The sequence below is a fragment of the Carassius gibelio genome, chromosome B11, assembly GCF_023724105.1.
Source record: "Carassius gibelio isolate Cgi1373 ecotype wild population from Czech Republic chromosome B11, carGib1.2-hapl.c, whole genome shotgun sequence".
In the NCBI taxonomy this organism is placed as follows: Eukaryota; Metazoa; Chordata; class Actinopteri; order Cypriniformes; family Cyprinidae; genus Carassius; species Carassius gibelio.
This window is the reverse complement of record NC_068406.1, coordinates 1,188,992-1,208,382: the sequence shown is the minus strand read 5'-3', so window position 1 is coordinate 1,208,382 and position 19,391 is coordinate 1,188,992. Positions and strand designations below refer to the sequence as shown.

The 19,391-nt window shown below is 36.5% G+C and overlaps 1 protein-coding gene across 4 annotated transcripts in view; it reads right to left on the bottom strand.

Moving 5' to 3' along the window:
• Positions 1 to 11,150: 11,150 nt before the first annotated feature.
• The window catches only part of LOC127967987 (draxin), a 33,916-nt gene continuing 25,675 nt past the window's right edge, over positions 11,151 to 19,391 (bottom strand). For all 4 annotated transcript variants that reach the window (XM_052568767.1, XM_052568771.1, XM_052568768.1 and 1 more), the window contains 4 exons: positions 14,099 to 14,219; positions 13,691 to 13,783; positions 12,910 to 12,999; positions 11,151 to 12,581 (listed from right to left, as the gene is read on the bottom strand). In XM_052568767.1, coding sequence (XP_052424727.1) covers positions 12,469 to 12,581; positions 12,910 to 12,999; positions 13,691 to 13,783; positions 14,099 to 14,219 — 417 coding nt within the window. In that variant the 3' untranslated portion in view covers positions 11,151 to 12,468. The remainder of the gene's footprint in view (positions 12,582 to 12,909; positions 13,000 to 13,690; positions 13,784 to 14,098; positions 14,220 to 19,391) is intronic.

Below are 19,391 nucleotides of genomic sequence, written 5' to 3'. Positions count from 1 at the left end.
TACTATAAAATTTTCACAGATTTAGCAATGTCTTGAAAACCATGAAGAAAAAGGGAAGAATCTTCAGGATGTGTTACAAATTGTACTGCTACTATGCAATACAGTAAAAAATCCTGTGGGTTACTTAAATCACAGATTTCTTATGTTGAATAAGATTAACATCTACATTTTAACAGCAGTGCATACGGAAACATCTCTTTCTCTTTCGCTTACTCTTGTCCCATGCATTATTGACTGTTTTACTGCAGCTCCTGGGGTGACAGTGTTATGAAGTGGGTGTCCAATCGGGGTGTATGTGAATGTGATGTATAATTTCTGTGGTCTCAAGCCAAGCATGTTTCTTTGATTTTATCTTTGTAGCAACTCATTTTAAACAGTTCTGTATGCAGTGGATAATTATTTTTACATCAAATTAAACTTATGTGGTGTGACCAGCCTGCAGTAAACATAAAACATGTATAATCATACATATTAAACCGTACAGTGGACCCTTTTATGAATAGCTTTTAATAGTGCAACTCCGAAAACAATGTAATTCATTATTTAAACAAAACATTTTTACCTTTATCCTATTTAAATTGGATATGATAGCTTTTGCCAGTAGAAAAAAAAAAAATATTTTACCTGTATCAATAACCATCTTTGAAATGGTGGAATAAGATTTTTACAGAAATTATTCCTTTAAAACTTATGGGTTATGAGCTTCAATACTTAGATTACGTTTACATTTAAAAGGGAAAAGTTTTTTTTTTAAGAATTGAATTAGAATAGAGAGTGCTAGAGTTAAAGGGTCAAATAAAGATGGAAGAGATTCTTGAAGAGGATTCTTATTCCTAATATCAGTGTGCGCGTTTATAATAACAATAAAAAAAAGACATTCATTCATGGCTAAGGACTCAGCTGCTCAGGCTGAGTTGGGCAGGTCATTCCACCAGGAGTCAGTGAAGTGATCATCCAGCTCAGTTCAGTTTAAATAGTATCTTTGCAATCATTTGCAATCAAGCCAACGATATAGCTGGAAATGAAGTATCCCCAACTAAGTCAAGTCAAGTCACTTTTATTTATATAGCGCTTTAAACAAAATATATTGCGTCAAAGCAACTGAACAACATTCATTAGGAAAACAGTGTGTCAATAATGCAAAATGATAGTTAAAGGCAGTTCATCATTGAATTCAGTGATGACATCTCTGTTCAGTTTAAATAGTGTCTGTGCATTTATTTGCAATCAAGTCAACGATATCGCTGTAGAAGAAGTGACCCCATCTAAGCAAGCCAGAGGCGACAGCGGCAAGGAACCGAAACTCCATCGGTGACATAATGGAGAAAAAAAACCTTGGGAGAAACCAGGCTCAGTTGGGGGGCCAGTTCTCCTCTGACCAGACAAAACCAGCAGTTTAATTCCAGGCTGCAGCAAAGTCAGATTGTGCAGAAAAATCATCTGTTTCCTGTGGTCTTGTCCTGGTGGTTGTCTGAGACAAGGTCTCTACTGGGGATCTGTATCTGGGGCTCTAGTTGTCCTGGTCTCTTAACATTTCTGCATTTGACATTGAGAGCATTGGCCGTAATGTAGATATATTTTTTATGAGATGGAAAAATGCAGTTTTACAAATGCTAGAAACGTGGCTTTCTAAGGAAAGATTGCGATCAAATAGCACACCTAGGTTCCTAACTGATGACGAAGAATTGACAGAGCAGCCATCAAGTCTTAGACAGTGTGCTAGGTTTTTATGTCGTATAATAAACACCTCTGTTTTTTCAGAATTTAGAAGAAATTACTCTTCATCCAGTTTTTTATATCGACTATGCATTCCATTAGTTTTTCAAATTGGTATGTTCCACCGGGCCACGAAAAAATCATCAGTATCATCAGCGTAACAGTGAAAGCTAACACCATGTTTCCTGATGATATCTCTCAAGGGTAACATGTAAAGCATGAATAGTAGCGGCCCTAGTACTGACCCTTGAGGTACTCCATACTGCACTTGTGATTGATATGATACATCTTCATTCACTGCTACGAATTGATGGCGGTCATCAGTGTTGATAAATTCAATTTCTACATGAACTAGTTCAAAGTTCAATTCACAAATTTTAAAATGAACTAGTTCAGTTCATAGTTCAAACTACAAAATTTTGAACTAAGTTCACTAAGTTCCAAAAATTAACTAGTTCATAGTTCGTTTTTTCCATATGTTGCTGCGAGCTATTATTTTTCACAATTATTGCCACAGCCCATATAGAATCACAGACAGCAATTAGTTTATCAGTTTTAACAATGAAGCTATGCGTCAGATTTCCTCTTCATATCCAATTTTGAATCCTTATCCAACCAGGGTTTACATTAGCATTGAGGGGACAGCATTTCCCCATTGTTGCTTTAATGCTTTGTCTCCCATTCTCACCGACCTTGTCATAAACATCATAAAATTCTTTTAAATGATCATACACCTCCTTGCTACATGCTGCTGTCGCCTCCATGTTTTTTTTTTTGTTTTTTTATTGATGACGCATCACGCATGACGCGGAAGGCGGTGCGACATTGGTGGTGTTGCCAGATTGGGTGTTTTTCCGCTACATATTACAGTTTTTTTCAATCGCTAACAAGCGCTTAACCATACATCAGATACTTTTTCTAAACTCTTAACACAGACTAACACCTACAAAACACAATTGGCCAAATGGATAATTTTCTTCTCAAAAACACATTTTGTTAAATATATACTAAATCTTCATTTCAAAATAGAACACATCTTTCTCTGCACACACAAACTTTACCAAAACACTGGAAATCTGACTCAAAATTAAATAATACTGTCAAAGAATAACACTTGTTTTCACCTCAAAAGGTACATGCAGTCAATCAAAGTACACCAGGTTTCAAAATACTGGCTATTGTTGACATTACAAAAACTGCATAGACTTTACAGTCACAGTTTTACAGGTATTTGCATGCAAAACATGCAATTCACTGTTTTACACAAAATTTCTTGGTTAGGAACTGTATGTCCAAATGTACAGTAATGTTGACATTCAAAAGCATTCCAGTAAAAAGCTATTTTTTTCCTTTACTGTTTACTGCAGGAGGTACAGTAGAAACACGATATGATAGAACAGAAAAGGTTTGACAGTATTGCTTACAGTGAACAAAATATCCATGAAATAAGAGCATTCTGAACAAAAAAACAACAACAGCAAAAAGCCCTGATAAAATATGGGGGGAGGGGGGGTAAAGTAAAAACAATCTCTCACTGCATCTCTCACTGCTCCTGCTCGTCTCACTGCTCCTGCTCCTCTCACTGCATCTCTCACTGCTCCTGCTCCTCTCACTGCTCCTGCTCCTCTCACTGCTCGTCTCACTGCTCCTGCTCCTCTCACTGATCCTGCTCCTCTCACTGCATCTCTCACTGCTCCTGCATCTCTCACTGCTCCTGCTCCTCTCACTGCATCTCTCACTGCTCCTGCACCTCTCACTGCTCCTCTCACTGCTCTTCTCACTGCTCCTGCTCCTCTCACTGCTCCTGCTCCTCTCACTGCTCCTCTCGCTGCTCCTGCTCCTCTCACTGCTTCTCTCGCTGCTCCTGCTCCTCTCACTGCATCTCTCACTGCCCCTGCATCCCTCACTGCATCTCTCACTGCTCCTGCTCCTCTCACTGCTCCTTTTGCTGCTCCTGCTCCTCTCACTGCTTCTCTCGCTGCTCCTGCTCCTCTCACTGCATCTCTCACTGCCCCTGCATCTCTCACTGCATCTCTCACTGCTCCTGCTCTTCTTACTGGGCCCCTTGCTCTTACTCTTCCTTGTCCATACATTACAGTGTTTGTCTTTTTCTGTTTCTTTTTTCCAAAAACATCACTCTTCCAAAGTCCTCCCTTTGTTGTATAAGTGTCAATGTAATTGAAAAAAATAACCCCTGCCATTGAGTCTAAGCCAGATTGGAATCAGTTGTGGTTGGCCCAATTTACACAACATAAATCAGCTAAGATATATTGTTTTTGAACTGATATCATTGCAGAAGCAGTGGTTTTTATACTGTCTCTAAGGTTTGGAACATTGTTTTTGCTATTGTGGGATGTTGTGTGTTAACATTTGTAAATACTACAAAAACGATCCATAATTTTGTTGGGAGGTATAGCTTGTCTGTTCAGAAAATGTAAGCATTGTGGAAATGTGTTCAATGACTCCATATTGTGTGAAAACGACATGAAATGTGTGAATGGTATGTCCACAATAGACCGATGCTGTGCTAATTGTGTTTAGAGTTTTGAAAATGTGACAACTGCTTGGACAAATGCTTGTTAGTGACTGAAAAAAACTGTAATACAGCACGTTCAGTTCACGTTCGCCCAAAATATGAACGAGTTCATGAACTATCGTTCGATGAATGCGTTCAGGCACAACACTGGCAGTCATATAAGTATGATTTAAACCATGCTAATGCACTTCACACAAGTAAAGCGCCATTTTGCCCCTATTGCCATGGGAACCTTATGAAGTGACGTAATTACGTGACATGAACATCATCTGCAAACCCTGCGGTGAAACCAGGGTGAAACTTGAAGCGCGCAAATCATTCTTATTTGCCAACAAAAATAAGTGCAAAAGAACGCGCAAAGCAGTTTCCCGATTTGTTGCATGACAGTGGAGCCAAATTATATTGCGAGAACTTGCGAAAACTGCAGTTTGATGAAATAGAGAAAAAAAGGTGATTCCCCCAACAACCCCTTCTCACTAGGCTACTAACACTGTTGTAGTTTCATTTAGAAGTTGATGCAACTTTACAGTTGTAAGATTGCACTTTTTTTGTTACAGAACAGTACCAAAAACTTACAGTTGTAATTATATTAGTAGTATGTAAAATAATTTACCTTGCAGTAATAGATTGCAACTTAAATATTCTGTGATTTAGGATGCTCGCTTATCATAGGAAGTAATAAGAAATTACTCTTTACATTAAGGTAGTAGCCTATTCGCTTGTTGAGTCTGATGTCATATCATCATACCGAAGTCCCAGATAGCCAGACAATGAAAATATAAATATAAAAAAAATATATAAAAATTATTTGTGTTTGGGACGCTGTGAGCATGGAGACTGTAGTGTATACCGTAAGTTTGAAAGCGTTTAGCTTAAATGATTAATATGAATAAACAGTGCTCATAAACGGCTGCTGGGGTAGTATTCTCAAGTGAAGCGAGTTGAGGCTTGGACCCAGAAGCAGCGCTTCTTACGTCATCACTTAACAACCGAATTGAGAAAAAGGTGTTGGGGGAATCATCTTTTTTTCTCTTTTTCATCAAACCGCAGTTTTTGCAAGTTCACGCAAATATCCCACATATTCCATTGCATTTTTTAAGAAAACGTGCTGCAAAATCAAGGATTTTGTTTCGAGTTTTTCGAGAAATTCGAGTTTTTCTGGAGGGACTGGTCAATAGTGTCAAAGGGAGGGAGATTTGAGGTCAGTCTATAATTAACTAGTTCTTGAGAAGAACTAGTTCTAATGAGAAGCTTAATAACAGTTTGAAGGTTTTGGGGACATATCCTAATGGCAATGAGCAATTAATAATAATCAGAAGAGGATCTATGACTTCTGGAAGCACCTCTTTTAGGAGCTTAGATGGAACAGGGTCTAACATACATGTTGTTGGTTTAGATGATTAAACAAGTTTATACAATTCTGGTGGCCTCAATACAGTAGCCAGTACAAACATTATAGGGGATTTATCATTAACATTTGTTTCTCTGGATAATGTTATATGAAGCACCATTATTTCAAACGAATCATACTTGAAGTGTGCCTTCTGAGAAATCCTAAAAAAAAAATTATAAATTGAAGCAACACCTCCCCCTTTGCCTTTTGGACATGGCTTGTGTTTATAACAGTAATCTTGGGGGGTGGACTCATTTAAAATAATGTAATAATCAGGTTTTAGCAAGGTTTCTGTCAAACAGAGCACATCTAGTTTATGATCAGTGATCATATTATTTACAAAAAGTGTTTTCGTAGAAAGGGATCTGATATTCAATGTAGGGTATCAGACCAGAAACCAGTCAAATTAAAGAGTCGATCAAGAGGTTGAAACACGAGCCGAATTCCTCAGAAAGGCAACAGGAGGTCGTAAATCATTCCTAGTGCCAGAGTCAGAAGCAAGATAACCAACCAACCAACTCTTTCACAGACAGCTTTCAACATTAACACCTCTAGAACAATTATTGACAATTTCATTTCGGAAAAGAGATTGTCAAATTGGGGCCAAGTAATCAAGATGCAATGCCGGCCAGCACATGTAAACCCACGAGAGTAATAAACAAGATCCTTGGATTGACTTCCCCCCCACCTAGCAGAACCAGACTGAAATTCCTAAGGTGACCTCTTAACCTCTGTTCCCCACAGAACATCTTTTGTCAGAGAATGGCACAGAAAGATGTTTTTTCTAGATTTAGATGACCCAAAATAAACTCAAAATGACTTATAAATGAATATGGGGTTAAGTGAAGGACTGATATTCATTTATATGTAACCCACACATTTCACTATCATGTTTATAATCACTTATTGTGTATGTCTTTTAATAACTATGGGATAGCTTAAGGATTCATATTCATGTTTAGTATGTTTCTGTTTCAATCTGCTTGCTTGAGACATTCCTGACCATCAGTTATTTGTCAAATGTATCATATTCTTGTTATAGGAATCATTCCAAAAATGATACCCTGCAAGAGTTGGAAAATTGGGACCACGTGCTTGATAAGATAACATATGACTTATGATACCCCAAGCAAAGACAATATCTAATTGGTCAAGACAACATTTGAGGTGTGGCCAAAAGGCCAGTTTAAATACTTAGGACACCATAAAATTTTGCGTTTATCTTTTAGCTTGCATTTAACTTTTGCTATCAGTCATGCCAGCTTTTAGCTTGTAGCTTTGCTTTTAGTCATGCTTTTAGTCATCACTGTTAGTGTTCTTTGAGCGCGGTTCCAGCGTGCTTCGGCCTGCACGCCTACTGCTACTTAGGCATGATGAAAAGAAACAACACCTAGTCTCGTCAAACTTTACTTCTGTTCTTTTACTTTAGTTTCTTTTCTTTTCCGTTTGAGAGTTTTGTGTTCTGAGTTAAGTTTTGTATCGCTGTGTCTCTAAGTCTGACCTCGAGTGCCCGTTCAACTTCAACCAGCCCACACAACTCTGCATCGTCAGCCAATGGCCGACCACGGGCCTTCCCAAGATGTCACTTCAGTGACTACTGAATTTCCAGCTAATCAGCAACATCGGGAAACTCCTTTCAATCCAACAAAGGGAATCCCCTTTAACACAGGAGAAGGAAGTAACTCATCCAGACATTTGTACTGGTGTATCTAATGTAATTTTAACCTCATTGAGGAATTCAGTGCGAGGGTTAATTAAGTGATTGATGGCTTTTTATGTCTATGCAATTTCACTTATTGCTGTAAACTTGGGATTCCACATTTTCGTTCACTTAAACTCATTCTTCCCTAACTTTCGATCTTCCTGCAACTTGTATGAATGAGTGAGTGCGTGTGCTTATGTGTTACATTAGTTTATATGTCTTATATTTATCTAAAAAAGCCTTATTCATATTGAAAAGAGAATTATCTTGTGTTTTGTGCTTACAAGTTAATGTCTTAAACTGCCGATCTTGTTACTGTGCTAATTAATAGTGTTTTCACTATAGTTTGGATATTAATATCCAGCGCAGATTTGATGTTAAACGGCTCAATCAGTGAATCGCAGGGCGTCTCAGTGATCAGCCAAGAAACAGTGATTCTGTTCAAATTCCCTTTAAAATCTTAAATGATTCCCTGTGAGCTAAATTGACCTCACCTGTTTCCCTCAATAAGCCAAGCTTTATCATTTGTTTATCCGTATTGCAACCGTTTTTTTGTTTGTTTTTTTTTTGTTTGTTTTTTTGAACCTCAATTAAATTGTTACTCTTAATTTGGTTTGGACGTTTTTTTGTATTTTCTAGTTCGGGGAACAGACACAATCTCTATAGTGTGATATCTAGGTGAAAGAGTCCCTATGTGCTGAGAATTAACTGACCTCTGTGACGTGAGGCAGCTAGCAGACGGTCGGTTTAGCCAGTCTGTCTGCTTCCTGACCTGGGCCCCAGTTAGTAAAGTATAAACTCTAAGGCCCAATCCCATTTCTATATTACAATCACTGTTTTTAACTAAACTCACTCTAAAAAGATAAACACACATACACACAACTCTCTCTCTCTCTCTCTCTCTCTCTCTCTCTCTCTCTCTCTTTCTCTCGAATAGGCAATATTTGAGAACATGGTCATACTTCCTGGTTCTAGTAAGAACTGTAGCTGCTGCATTTAGAACCAGCTGGAATTTGTTTACTAAGCGTGCAGAACAACCACCCAATAAAGCATTACAATAATCTAACCTTGAAGTCATAAACGCATGGATTAACATTTCTGCATTTGAAACTGAAAGCGTAGGACGTCATTAAGATATATTTCTGAGATGGAAAAATGCTTAGAAACTTGGCTTTTTAAGGAAAGATTGTTACCAATAGTACACTGGTTCCTAACTGAAGAATTGACAGAGCAACCATCCAATCTTAGACAGTGTTCTAGGTTATTACATGCAGAGTTTTTAGGTCCTATAATTAAAACCTCTGTTTTTCTGAATTTAGCAGAAAGAAATTACTAGTCATCCAGGTTTTTATATCGACTATGCATTCCATAAATGTTTCAAATTGGTATGTTTCTCTGGGCTGCAAAGAAATATAGAGCTGAATATGAATATAACAGTGAAAGCTTACACCGTGTTTCCTGATGATATCTCCCAAACATAACATGTAAAGCATGAAGAGTAACAGCCCTAGTAGGGGAAGTCGTGGTCTGGTGGTTAGAGAGTTTGACTCCTAAGGTTGTGGGTTCAAGTCTCAGGCCGTCACTTCCATTAATTCCAAAAAAGTTTTCTAGTCTATGCAAAAGAATGTTGTGGTCAATAGTGTCGAACGCAGTGCTAAGATCCAATAGCACTAATAGAAAGTTACAACCACGATCAGATGATAAGAGCAGGTCATTTGTTACTCTACATAGAGCAGTCTCAGTACTGTGATACAGTCTAAATACAGAGATGTGACATGCATTCTTTTCAGTTCATTAAAATGTAATCTTGCTGCCACGTTCTGAATAAATTGTAATGGTTTGATAGAACTGGCTGGAAGAACTACCAAGAGAGCATCACAATAGTCCAGCCTGGACAGAGCAAGAGCTTGAACAAGGAGTTGTGAAGCATGTTCCAAAAGAAAGGGCCTGATCTTTTTGATGTTGAATAAAGCAAATATGATCCAATATGTCTGGAATGGATCTTGATCTTTACGTAATATTTTGAGGTATGGTTAATCAAACCTATTTTTGTTTGCATGTACATATCCCGTTCTTGAATGTTACCAGCGGTTTACACCTTGATGTAAACTCTCTGTATTTCCATTGATGAAGGCGTCTCATAAAGGTAATTTTGACAATGATGTACCTACCTCCTCTAGAATATTTTGTATTTCTGTTGATGTTATAAGGGATTTTTCTTCACCAGGGAAAAGATTGTGTGATTAATCCACTTTAGTCGTCTTCTGTGGTCTTCCAGGCCTTTTGATGATGTCCATCTCACTACTGAAGAATGTAGCTAACTGTTGGTTTTTTGATATCTCTCTTATAGATTCATGTTGTTTTTCATCTTAACAATGACCTCCTTCACTTTCTTCGAGATCTTCTCGGACTTCATATAGTACCAGTCAAACAGCTTCCAAATGGCAATTTGATATCTCATATCAACTCCAGATCTTTTATCTGCTTAATTTGTCCTGATGTAATGAGGGATGGACAGCACATGGTCAATTAACCTCTTCTTAATCAACTGACCAAATACTACTGAGCCCCTGAAAATTAAGGTGCTTGGCGTAGGATACTTCCAAACCTGAATGTATGTATGTACTGTATGTATGAATGTATGTTATGTATATATACAGAAAGATGCAATAAAAAATTTTATTGCTAAATTGAGAAGGAAAATATAAAAAAATACGTTTAACTTCATGGTTGAACAACGTTTAATATTTTAAGTCAACATGAAAACAATTTTCAATTTCAATACAAATATACATTTCAAAGCCAGATTTTTTTCTTTATTGAAGACACATTATTATTGACCCACATGCAGTTCTGGTGTTAAGCTTGCATTGTGCAGGTGAAGTCACTTGGGGGCCCTGTTGTTCAGCTCACACTGCTCTCTGGGGGACCTTCATTTAAAAGTTGAAGTGTTTCTAGTGGTTATCTCAGCTGTGTACATGACTGCCCGGAGGCTTCAATAATCAAACAGTATGCATCTAGGACCCCTGTGTTAGGTTTCCTTTTTCAGTCAAGAGCAATGCAGTATGTGGCTTTAAAAGGCCCCTGGAATTCAAAGGCCTTTTGTGGCACTAACATGGTCCATTAAATAGCACTAATGTGCCAAAAATTGATTTGGGCTTTACCTCGCAAATATTGATATCGGGTAATATATTGAAGTTGAAAAACAAGAAACAGCGATACTCTGAAAGAAATAGTGTCTCAGAATACACAATGAGAATGAGAAGATAAATAAACAGCAAGGAAGGCAGAAGGACACAAAGACAGAGAAAGCAAGGTCACCTCTTACAGTCCCCGGACAGAGACGATGCCACAGACTATTAAACAGTTTAGAGGACACATCCATGCATTATAAAGCTCTCTGATGGTAGTATGCTTTTATATAAAAAAGCCAATTATAGTCAAGATTTTATATTCGGTTTAATAATTGTTGCATTGTGGGATACAGTACTAAGCACTGTACGTATACTGCAAATATAAGTGAGTAGAAAGCCATCAGTGTATCCCATGCATTTAGAACATGGTCCTACAGTAGCAGTGCATTGTAGCATGAAGTGTACTACCCCAAATATATTTGTTGTCTACTAATTGCTTTGAAAGTTAGGGAAACTAAATTTTTTTTGTGACCTAAATATTTGCAATCTGTGATGGAGGGGGAAAAGCTGTTAGGATTCTAGTAACCTTAGATAAGTTTATTTCTGATGTTTCGGTTAAAAATAAATGACAATTTATGGTGCTTGAGAAATTTCAAGTTGAAAACAGGGTCACAGCAAAAAAAAACTTTAATAAGCCTAAATCTATCTACAGCCCCACTAACATAAAAAGTCTAATAAACAGTTCAAACAAGTGACGGGAAAGAGAGGTTTGTCAGACCAAAAAGAAGCTCTGTGATTTAAACTGACGAGTCATCCATTTCTCCCCTCGATCTCCTTTGTCCATCTCTATCCCTCTAACCCAAACAGGTAACAATCTCTCATTCAAGCATCCATCTTTCTGTCTGCAGTTGTTAAAGAAGAGCACATTCCCTGTCCATGATAGCATCTCTCAATAAAAGAAGCTGTTTGGTACTTGAATAAATAAAGCATATATTACAAATAAAAAACAAATCAATATCCATCAATACAGGAGTTAGCAGTAGTTATTGACAGTAGTAAAACAATTATCAGTAAAAAAACCTTCCATTCAGACATACTTCCAGAATCGGCTTCCTTGAGATTCATCACTCAGAGCTGAGTGTTCTGCAGCGCAAAGTGCAGTGTTGTACCGGGTGAGATACGGAGCAAGTTTACTACGTTAGAAAAGCCATACATATGAGCTGATTTTGTGATGCCAGTGTCAAAATGTATTTATTTACAAATCATGTGCTATGGTAAAAGCATTTTTGAGGTTATGCTATAATATTGTTCAAGGAACCAAACAAAAATATTTGTTTGTTAATAGAAAATCTGTCCCCACAGCCATCATTTTGAAAATAACTACCATTTTACCACTTCTGGTGTTCATTTCAGTCGAAGTTTCGCAAAATTTTAGGGGGGAGGTGTTTTTGCAGTTTTTTTTTTTCAGATTTTAATTATGCCACCCTGCATCACAACAAAAAATAATTTTATAAAAAATAAATACTGTCCAAATGTGAATCTATCAATTTCATAATATATTGAGGTTATCCAAACAAGTGTACTAATAATTAAAGTACATTAGAAAATTCAGTGGTCCATTAGTTGGCTTTGATTAATTCCATGGTCCAAAAAAGTAATTTGATTTTAATAGGTGGCATTTCAAAATTGTATTATTAATATCATCTAGTGTTTCTAGAAATATCCCATATATTGTTTGTGAAAACATTGATGGTTAATTCAAACTGAAAAATACAATTCCACATTTTGTTTCAAATTACAATTATGTGTACCGATTGCTACCTTAATTCAAATTCAAGACTTTGAAAGCCATTCTAAATGTATTTCTGAATGGTGCACAACCCTGACAGAAAGATGAACAGTGTATGTTCATTTATACTGTGTTTAATGTTGACCCACATTCTTCAGAGCTCAGTCCATCATCAGTCATAGGGTTTCTCTCTATATGTCAGATGGTGATGAAGGCTCCTTGGTTGTTGTTGGCTGATTCTGGCTCCACACAGCGGCCCCGTCTTCGGGTCACTCTCCTCTTGCGGTGGAACTTGGCATAGCAACGCAGACCTAAAGAATTTTACATTTACATGTATTCATTTATACAATTTATTTATTTTATTACATGTTCCTAGGTTAGGGCCCTGGTGTAATAAAAAAATAAAATAATAATAGTTCTAAAAGTAAACATTTCTAAAATAATAATATTAATTTAAAAATATATATATATTTAAGCAAAATTCTGTTTTTTATTTCTTTTTCATTATTTATTTATTAGTGAAATATCGTATGACCCAGAAATGTTCCCAGACAGGTTTTATGAGATTCCTTTATACAGTTTGTTTGTATCGCTCTAGAATGTTACCTTCTAAGGAAACCAAAAAAAAGTCATACCCACCCTCCTCACACATGCAGTCATCATAACACTTGTTGTTTAGGCCGCGATTGTGAGGTTTGCACTCATGCTCTCTCAGATCACAACAGGAACCTGGTCATAGCAGATTAAGATAAACCACAAATGTAAACACCAGCAAGCAATTATTTCTTGCTAATGCATATCATATTAAATAAACTAAAAGATATTAAAAAGTTAATAAAAAGTAAACTGTCATAATTTACTCATCCTCATTATTTTAACCCAATATGACTTTGTGTATTTTAGAAAAAAAAAAAAAGAAAGACTACTCTTTTCTATAGAAGGCCTATATTATAGTGTTTTAGTTCATCAATTCCTGAAACCATTGTTCCAACAAACTTTTGCAAACATCATCATAATGTATATGTTGTGGTTGAAAAACTTTTGTTTTTTTTCTTTCATTACCCAGACATGCTCCTGACTAAAGCAATGTGGTTCAGACGATGTTATCACGGTGTGAGTAGCTGGGTAATTTATTCAACGACGCATCATATGTGTTATGTTACTGAACCCCAATCAGATGTGTGAATGAACTATTCTGATTGAAAAGATCAGACTCAAAGGGTTAATCTCATTCGCTCATGAATGTGCCTAGAAGACTTTATTTTATTTATTTTTTTTTTTTTAATGATCCTTCTGTGTTCCATTGAAAAAAGAAAATCATGCAGGTTTGGTACAGCATGATGAAAAGTAAGTAATGACAGATTTGTAATGTTAAGGTGAACTATTCCTTTGATAATTGTAATATAAAAGCAATACTGACCAGGGAGGCAGTCGAGATGATGGTCACATGGGTCAATGACATCAGCATCAAGCGTTGCGTTCCCATTACTGTTGTTTTTGCCACGACGTTTATCTTTATTGGGGAAATAGACAGACACAGGCCTCCTATGAAATCCTTTATTCAGAAATCAGCTGAGTTTGCTAATTATTTACACTTATAAGGTTCAAGATCTGGGAGAACTACATCCGATCTTATAATCAAAGATTTATCCAGATATTTCAATATATCTTGGTCTAAACACCCTAAAGATTTTGGTCTTGAATATCTGGGGGGAAAAATCGATTAAAAAAACAACAACAACAGTAACAAAAACCCTGCTGCAGGAGACAAATCTGAGAGATTGTAAAATCACTGTTATTGATTAGACTTGAGAATGGCCTTTCATACCTTTTCTTTTGTTGGATGACCAGCTGTCTTCAGGCTTCATATCCTCATAATCTGTCCAGTCAAAGAGGGCCATGTCCAGAGTCGGCATCACCTCCCCTTGAGCCTTCCCTCGAGCCGACTTCTGAATGAGACAGATTTAAAACATGGTTTTAGAAAGGTTTATTCTGGGTGATCCACTTGATGTCACTTTTAAGCAAGGTGCTAACTCAAAACCTGTGATATTACAACTTTGCATCGATCTATATTACAAGACAGCTGTACTACCAACATTAAAATAGCTAGAAAATCTTAAAGATACTAAATAATATAAAAAATGCTAAATTACGAAGTTAAATATTGTGTGTGTCCTGGCTCAAACAATAAGAAATAGCATAACGTTTAGTGACAGTTCCACCTTCTGGTCGTCTTTTGGACAATATTTATATATTTGTATTAATGTACTAAAAGCATTTTCTTCATAATTCAAAAAAACAATAAGCAGTTATGCCATCACAATAAATAAAGATGGGGTTTATAACTACAGGCTATAAGTTCAAATCCCAAATGGGAAGATATTGAACTTGTTCCTCTGTTGAGACTGACTTTGTCTTCCATTGCATTTATTGGAATATAGCCTGTGCTTGTCCCTGTAAATGTTGCATACAACTATTGTTTTTCACCCTCTGCACAGCTTTGGAAGCTTTAATGGTGGAGAAAGTTATTATAGTCTGAAAAAAAAATTTTATATTCTGTTTTTGAAATTATACACTGATAAATATTGCACAATGAGACTGTTGACATTTAAAACCGTAAATAGGCTCGATGTTGATATCATGGTGATATTAATTAACAATATACTGCCTGGCCTCAGACCATTATTCCAAATTAAAGGGTTCTTGATGTCCATTTTTAAAATAATTTTTAAATAAAAGTGTATGAAAGACATGAAAGGCTTGATGGCCAGACATTTTATTAGTCATTAGACCAAAATACCACTCCATGCTTTATCATTAAAGATCTAGGTGTTATATTAGAAAGCAAATTGTTTTTTGAAAATCATGTTACCAGCATTCTTCCACCTTTGAAACAAAGCTAAGTTACGGAACATTATCTGTTTCTAAAGCAGAAAAGCTGTACTCCATGCATTAATGACCTCAAGACTAGATTATAGTGCACTGCAAAGTACCTAGCCTGCATCCGTAAACAAGCTACTGATGATTAAAAATGCAGCTCCTAGTGTTCTTGCCAGGTCAAGAAAATATTCTCTTATCACAACTATTTTATCATCTCTAGACTGGCTAACTCTCAAGATCTACTTTAGTATTAAAATATTTCTATTGATGAAGCCCTAAGTAGACAAGCTACTTTGTATTAAACTCATTACAATCAATCCATCATGCTTTTTAAGATCACAAAGATCTAGCATATCAAAGTCCACTATAGAAGCTTTTTCACATTTGGCTTCTAAACACTGGAACAGCCTTCTTGATAAAGGTCAGCACTCAGACACACGCTCTCAGTTTCAATGTAGATTAAAGACATCTATTTAGTCAAGCATGTTCATAAAACATACTGTACCATAACACAGAATTCCAGTTAAACTAAAATATCATCTAAGTCTAAAAAAAACACGCACAGCAGTTATGCTTATCATTTTGCTGTCTGGTGTCTGTCTTAAGATGTCCATCCTGATGTTGCCCCAACTCCAATCTGAGTCCAGCCTTACATGTGAAGACGTCAGATGACTTATGAGACTGACAAATATTATCCATGTCTTAACCATAATGATCACAAGCTGAATCATCACCTTAAGTATAGCATCATTTTGTCTAACTAAACCTTTTTTTTTATTATTATTATTATTTTTTAGAATTCAAATTTTAGTGAATTGTGTTAAATCCACCTAGGGTCAATATTTACATAATTTTAGAAACTTTTAGTATAATACAAGGGTTATAAAGATTAAAGCAGATGCAAGGAATTTAAGAAAATGTTCCCCATATTTATTAGATCCCAAAGACACTGTAACACTAAAACTGTAAAGCCGCTTTGAAATTTTATGTACTGTGAAAAGCACTAAACAAATAAATGTGACAAATCAAAAAAGAATGAAAGAAAGCAAGCAAGAAAGAAAGACTACAAAATCAACGTGACCTTAGTCCTCACATAATAATATCCATTACTGCAAATCCCAATTTCCTGAAATTCCCTTGGATTTTCCATGTTCATTGAAACCTTAAATAGAGCTGTATGAATATTCAAAATCTATGCTTTTGTGTTCTATAAGAGCTAGATTTACTAAAAAAGACAACTTAGTGTGAGACTGCAATCCCATATGAGCACTGATGGGAGTGGACTGTTCTGCAAGTGATCTACTGACATTGCACAAATTAAGGAACACAGACGCAGTGAAATTATTTCCAAAATGAACAACAGGGATCCAAAAAACAGTAAACTGAATTATTATTTATTAACACAATATATAATTAATTTAAATACTCTCCTTACATCTATTTTCCTAAAATCAGCCACACAAAATATTTTTCATCGCAAATTTTTCACTAGTTTTTTTTTTTTTTTTACCACCAAAAGTGGGTTTGCAAGCTATAAGTAAATGTGGCTCCTAGATGTATATGCACTGAAGTCTACACTATAAAGCTTCTGGCATCACATGCTGATGTGTGTGAGCTCCTGTAGAGTCTGTGTCTTTGCCAGCGGCTGGAGCAGCAGCGTCACTGACGCAGTGCAAGTGAACAGCACTGAGGACGGTGCTCTTCTGGGAGTTGAATGACTGAAGAGGCGAAGGACAGAGAGAATCTAACCAGAGTAATAACTGACTTCTGCTGCTCATTCCCTCAGTAATACAAGAAAAAAAATCACTGCGTGCTATTCAAAATTGCTTTTGCATAATGTTTGAGAACTGGGTCATTTATGACATGCCATCAAGACACCACATTCTCTCAGTTTCCCTCTTGACATTTTATTACATGATCACAATATATCCTATAATAATTAAACTAGATGGAGTAGTAGAGATAGATGGATAGGTATTATCGACTGTCTCTAAAGACTACAACTGATCTACTAGAGGAATGGTCCTCTACTGGAGGAGTGCAAACTGAAGATCTGTCTTCGTATTTCTTTATCTGTTAGTGATCGAAGCCTAATTAGATCTGTCCACAGTACTTTAAGTCATTGAAACCACAGCATTTGAGCAGCAGCTGGGGTTTGTGTGTTACAATCTCAGTTGTCCAATAACACGCTGTATGTACTCATCCCACTAACACATGCTTGTATACCATTTGGCATTATAGTGCTGTTTTGGAATTCCTTAGCATTTTTTCTTTTTCTTCCACATCATTTTCTGCGACTCTTGACTTCAACAAAATTGACATATGAAGATGGGATCAGGGACAGAAAGAAAAAAAAGGAAATAATTATTTTGCACACTATTAATGCCTAATTTTACCAGCATTTTGTATAGGTCATAATTTAGAAATATTGTTGAGATGGAAAAATGCAGTTTTACATATGCTTGAAACTTGGCTATCTAAAGAAAGATTACTACCAAATAGCACACCTAGGTTCCTAACTGATGACGAAGACTTGACAGAGCAGCCATCAAGTCTTAGACAGTGTTTTAGGTAATTACATGCAGTGTTTAGGTCCTATAATTAACACCTCGTCATTTACTCGTCATCCAGTTTTTTATATCGACTATGCTTTCTGTTAGTTTTTTCAAATTGGTATGTTTCTTGAGGTACTCCATACTGCACTTGTGATCGATATGATACCTCTTCATTCACTGCTTCAAATTGATGCCGGTCATACAAGTATGATTTAAACCATGCTCCATTAATGCCAACAAAGTTTTCTAGTCTGTGCAAAAGAATGTTGTCGTCAAGTGTTGAACGCAGTGCTAAGATCCAATAGCACTAATAGAGAGATACAACCACGATCAGATGATAAGAGCAGATCATTTGTAACTCTAAGGAGAGCAGTCTCATTACTATGATACGGTCTAAATCCTGACTGAAAATCCTCAGAGATACCATTTTTCTCTAAGAAGGAATATAATTGTGAGGATACCACCTTTTCTAGTATCTTGGACAGAAAAGGGAGATTCAAGGTTGGTCTATAATTAACTAGTTCTTTGGGGTCAAGTTGTTTTTTTGATGAGAGGCTTAATAACAGCCAGTTTGAAGGTTTTGGAGACCTATCCTAATGAAAATGAGGAATTAATAATAGTCAGAAGAGGATCTATGACTTCTGGAAGCACCTCTTTTAGGAGCTTAGATGGAACAGGGTCTAACATACTTGTTGTTGGTTTAGATGATTTAACAAGTTTATACAATTCTTCCTCTCCTATAGTAGGGAAAGAGTGGAACTGTTCCTCAGGGGGTCTATAGTGCACTGTCTGATGCAATACTATAGCTGATGGCTGCATGGTTACAATTTTATCTCTAATAGTATCAATCTTAGAAGTAGTTCATAAAGTCAGTACTGCTGTGAACACTTGTTGATGCTTAATTTTTCTTTAGCCACTGTATTGAGTAAAAACCTGGAGTAATGTTTGTTTTCTTCTAAAAGAGACGAACGGTAATCAGATCTAGCCGTTTTTATTGCTTTTCTGTAGGATAGGGTACTTTCCCAGCAAGCAATACAAAATATCTCAAAGTGCATTCGTGGAAAGGGACCTAATATTTAATAAGCCAAGCTTTATCATTTGTTTATCCGTATTGCATCTGTGTTTTATTTGTTGAACCTCAATTAAATTGTTGCTCTTAAATTGGTTTGGACGTTTTTTGTATTTTCTAGACTCATCTCTGTAGTGTTATACCTAGTTGAAAGAGTCTCTATGTGCTGAGAATTAACTGACTTCTTTGATATGAGGCAGCTAGCAGACGGTCGGTTTAGCCAGTCTGTCTGCTTCCTGACCTGGGCCCCAGTTAGTCAAGTACACACTCTAAGACCATGTGCCCTGCTGCAAAGGTGCTGTTACCAGAACCGAGAAAGTACAGGACTCCCTGAGCTAGTCGCATCCAAAGTTGTATCTAAAGCCCTCACATTCTTATGGTCCTCAATTAAAGTTTGGATGAGTGTCTCTTATTCTGAAATCTTCTCTATCGGCCTAACTTTTTCCCTGCATTTATCACATGTGAATCCCTCGTCGCTGACGGAGAGATAAACTATACATGTGGCAAGCAGTGCAAATAAAAATAGCAGTAAAAGCCACTGTGATTGATGAACGATTATTACCATGTTGTTTGATGAACTTGTGAAAAAATTGGAGCGAGAGAGAAAAAGAAATGTA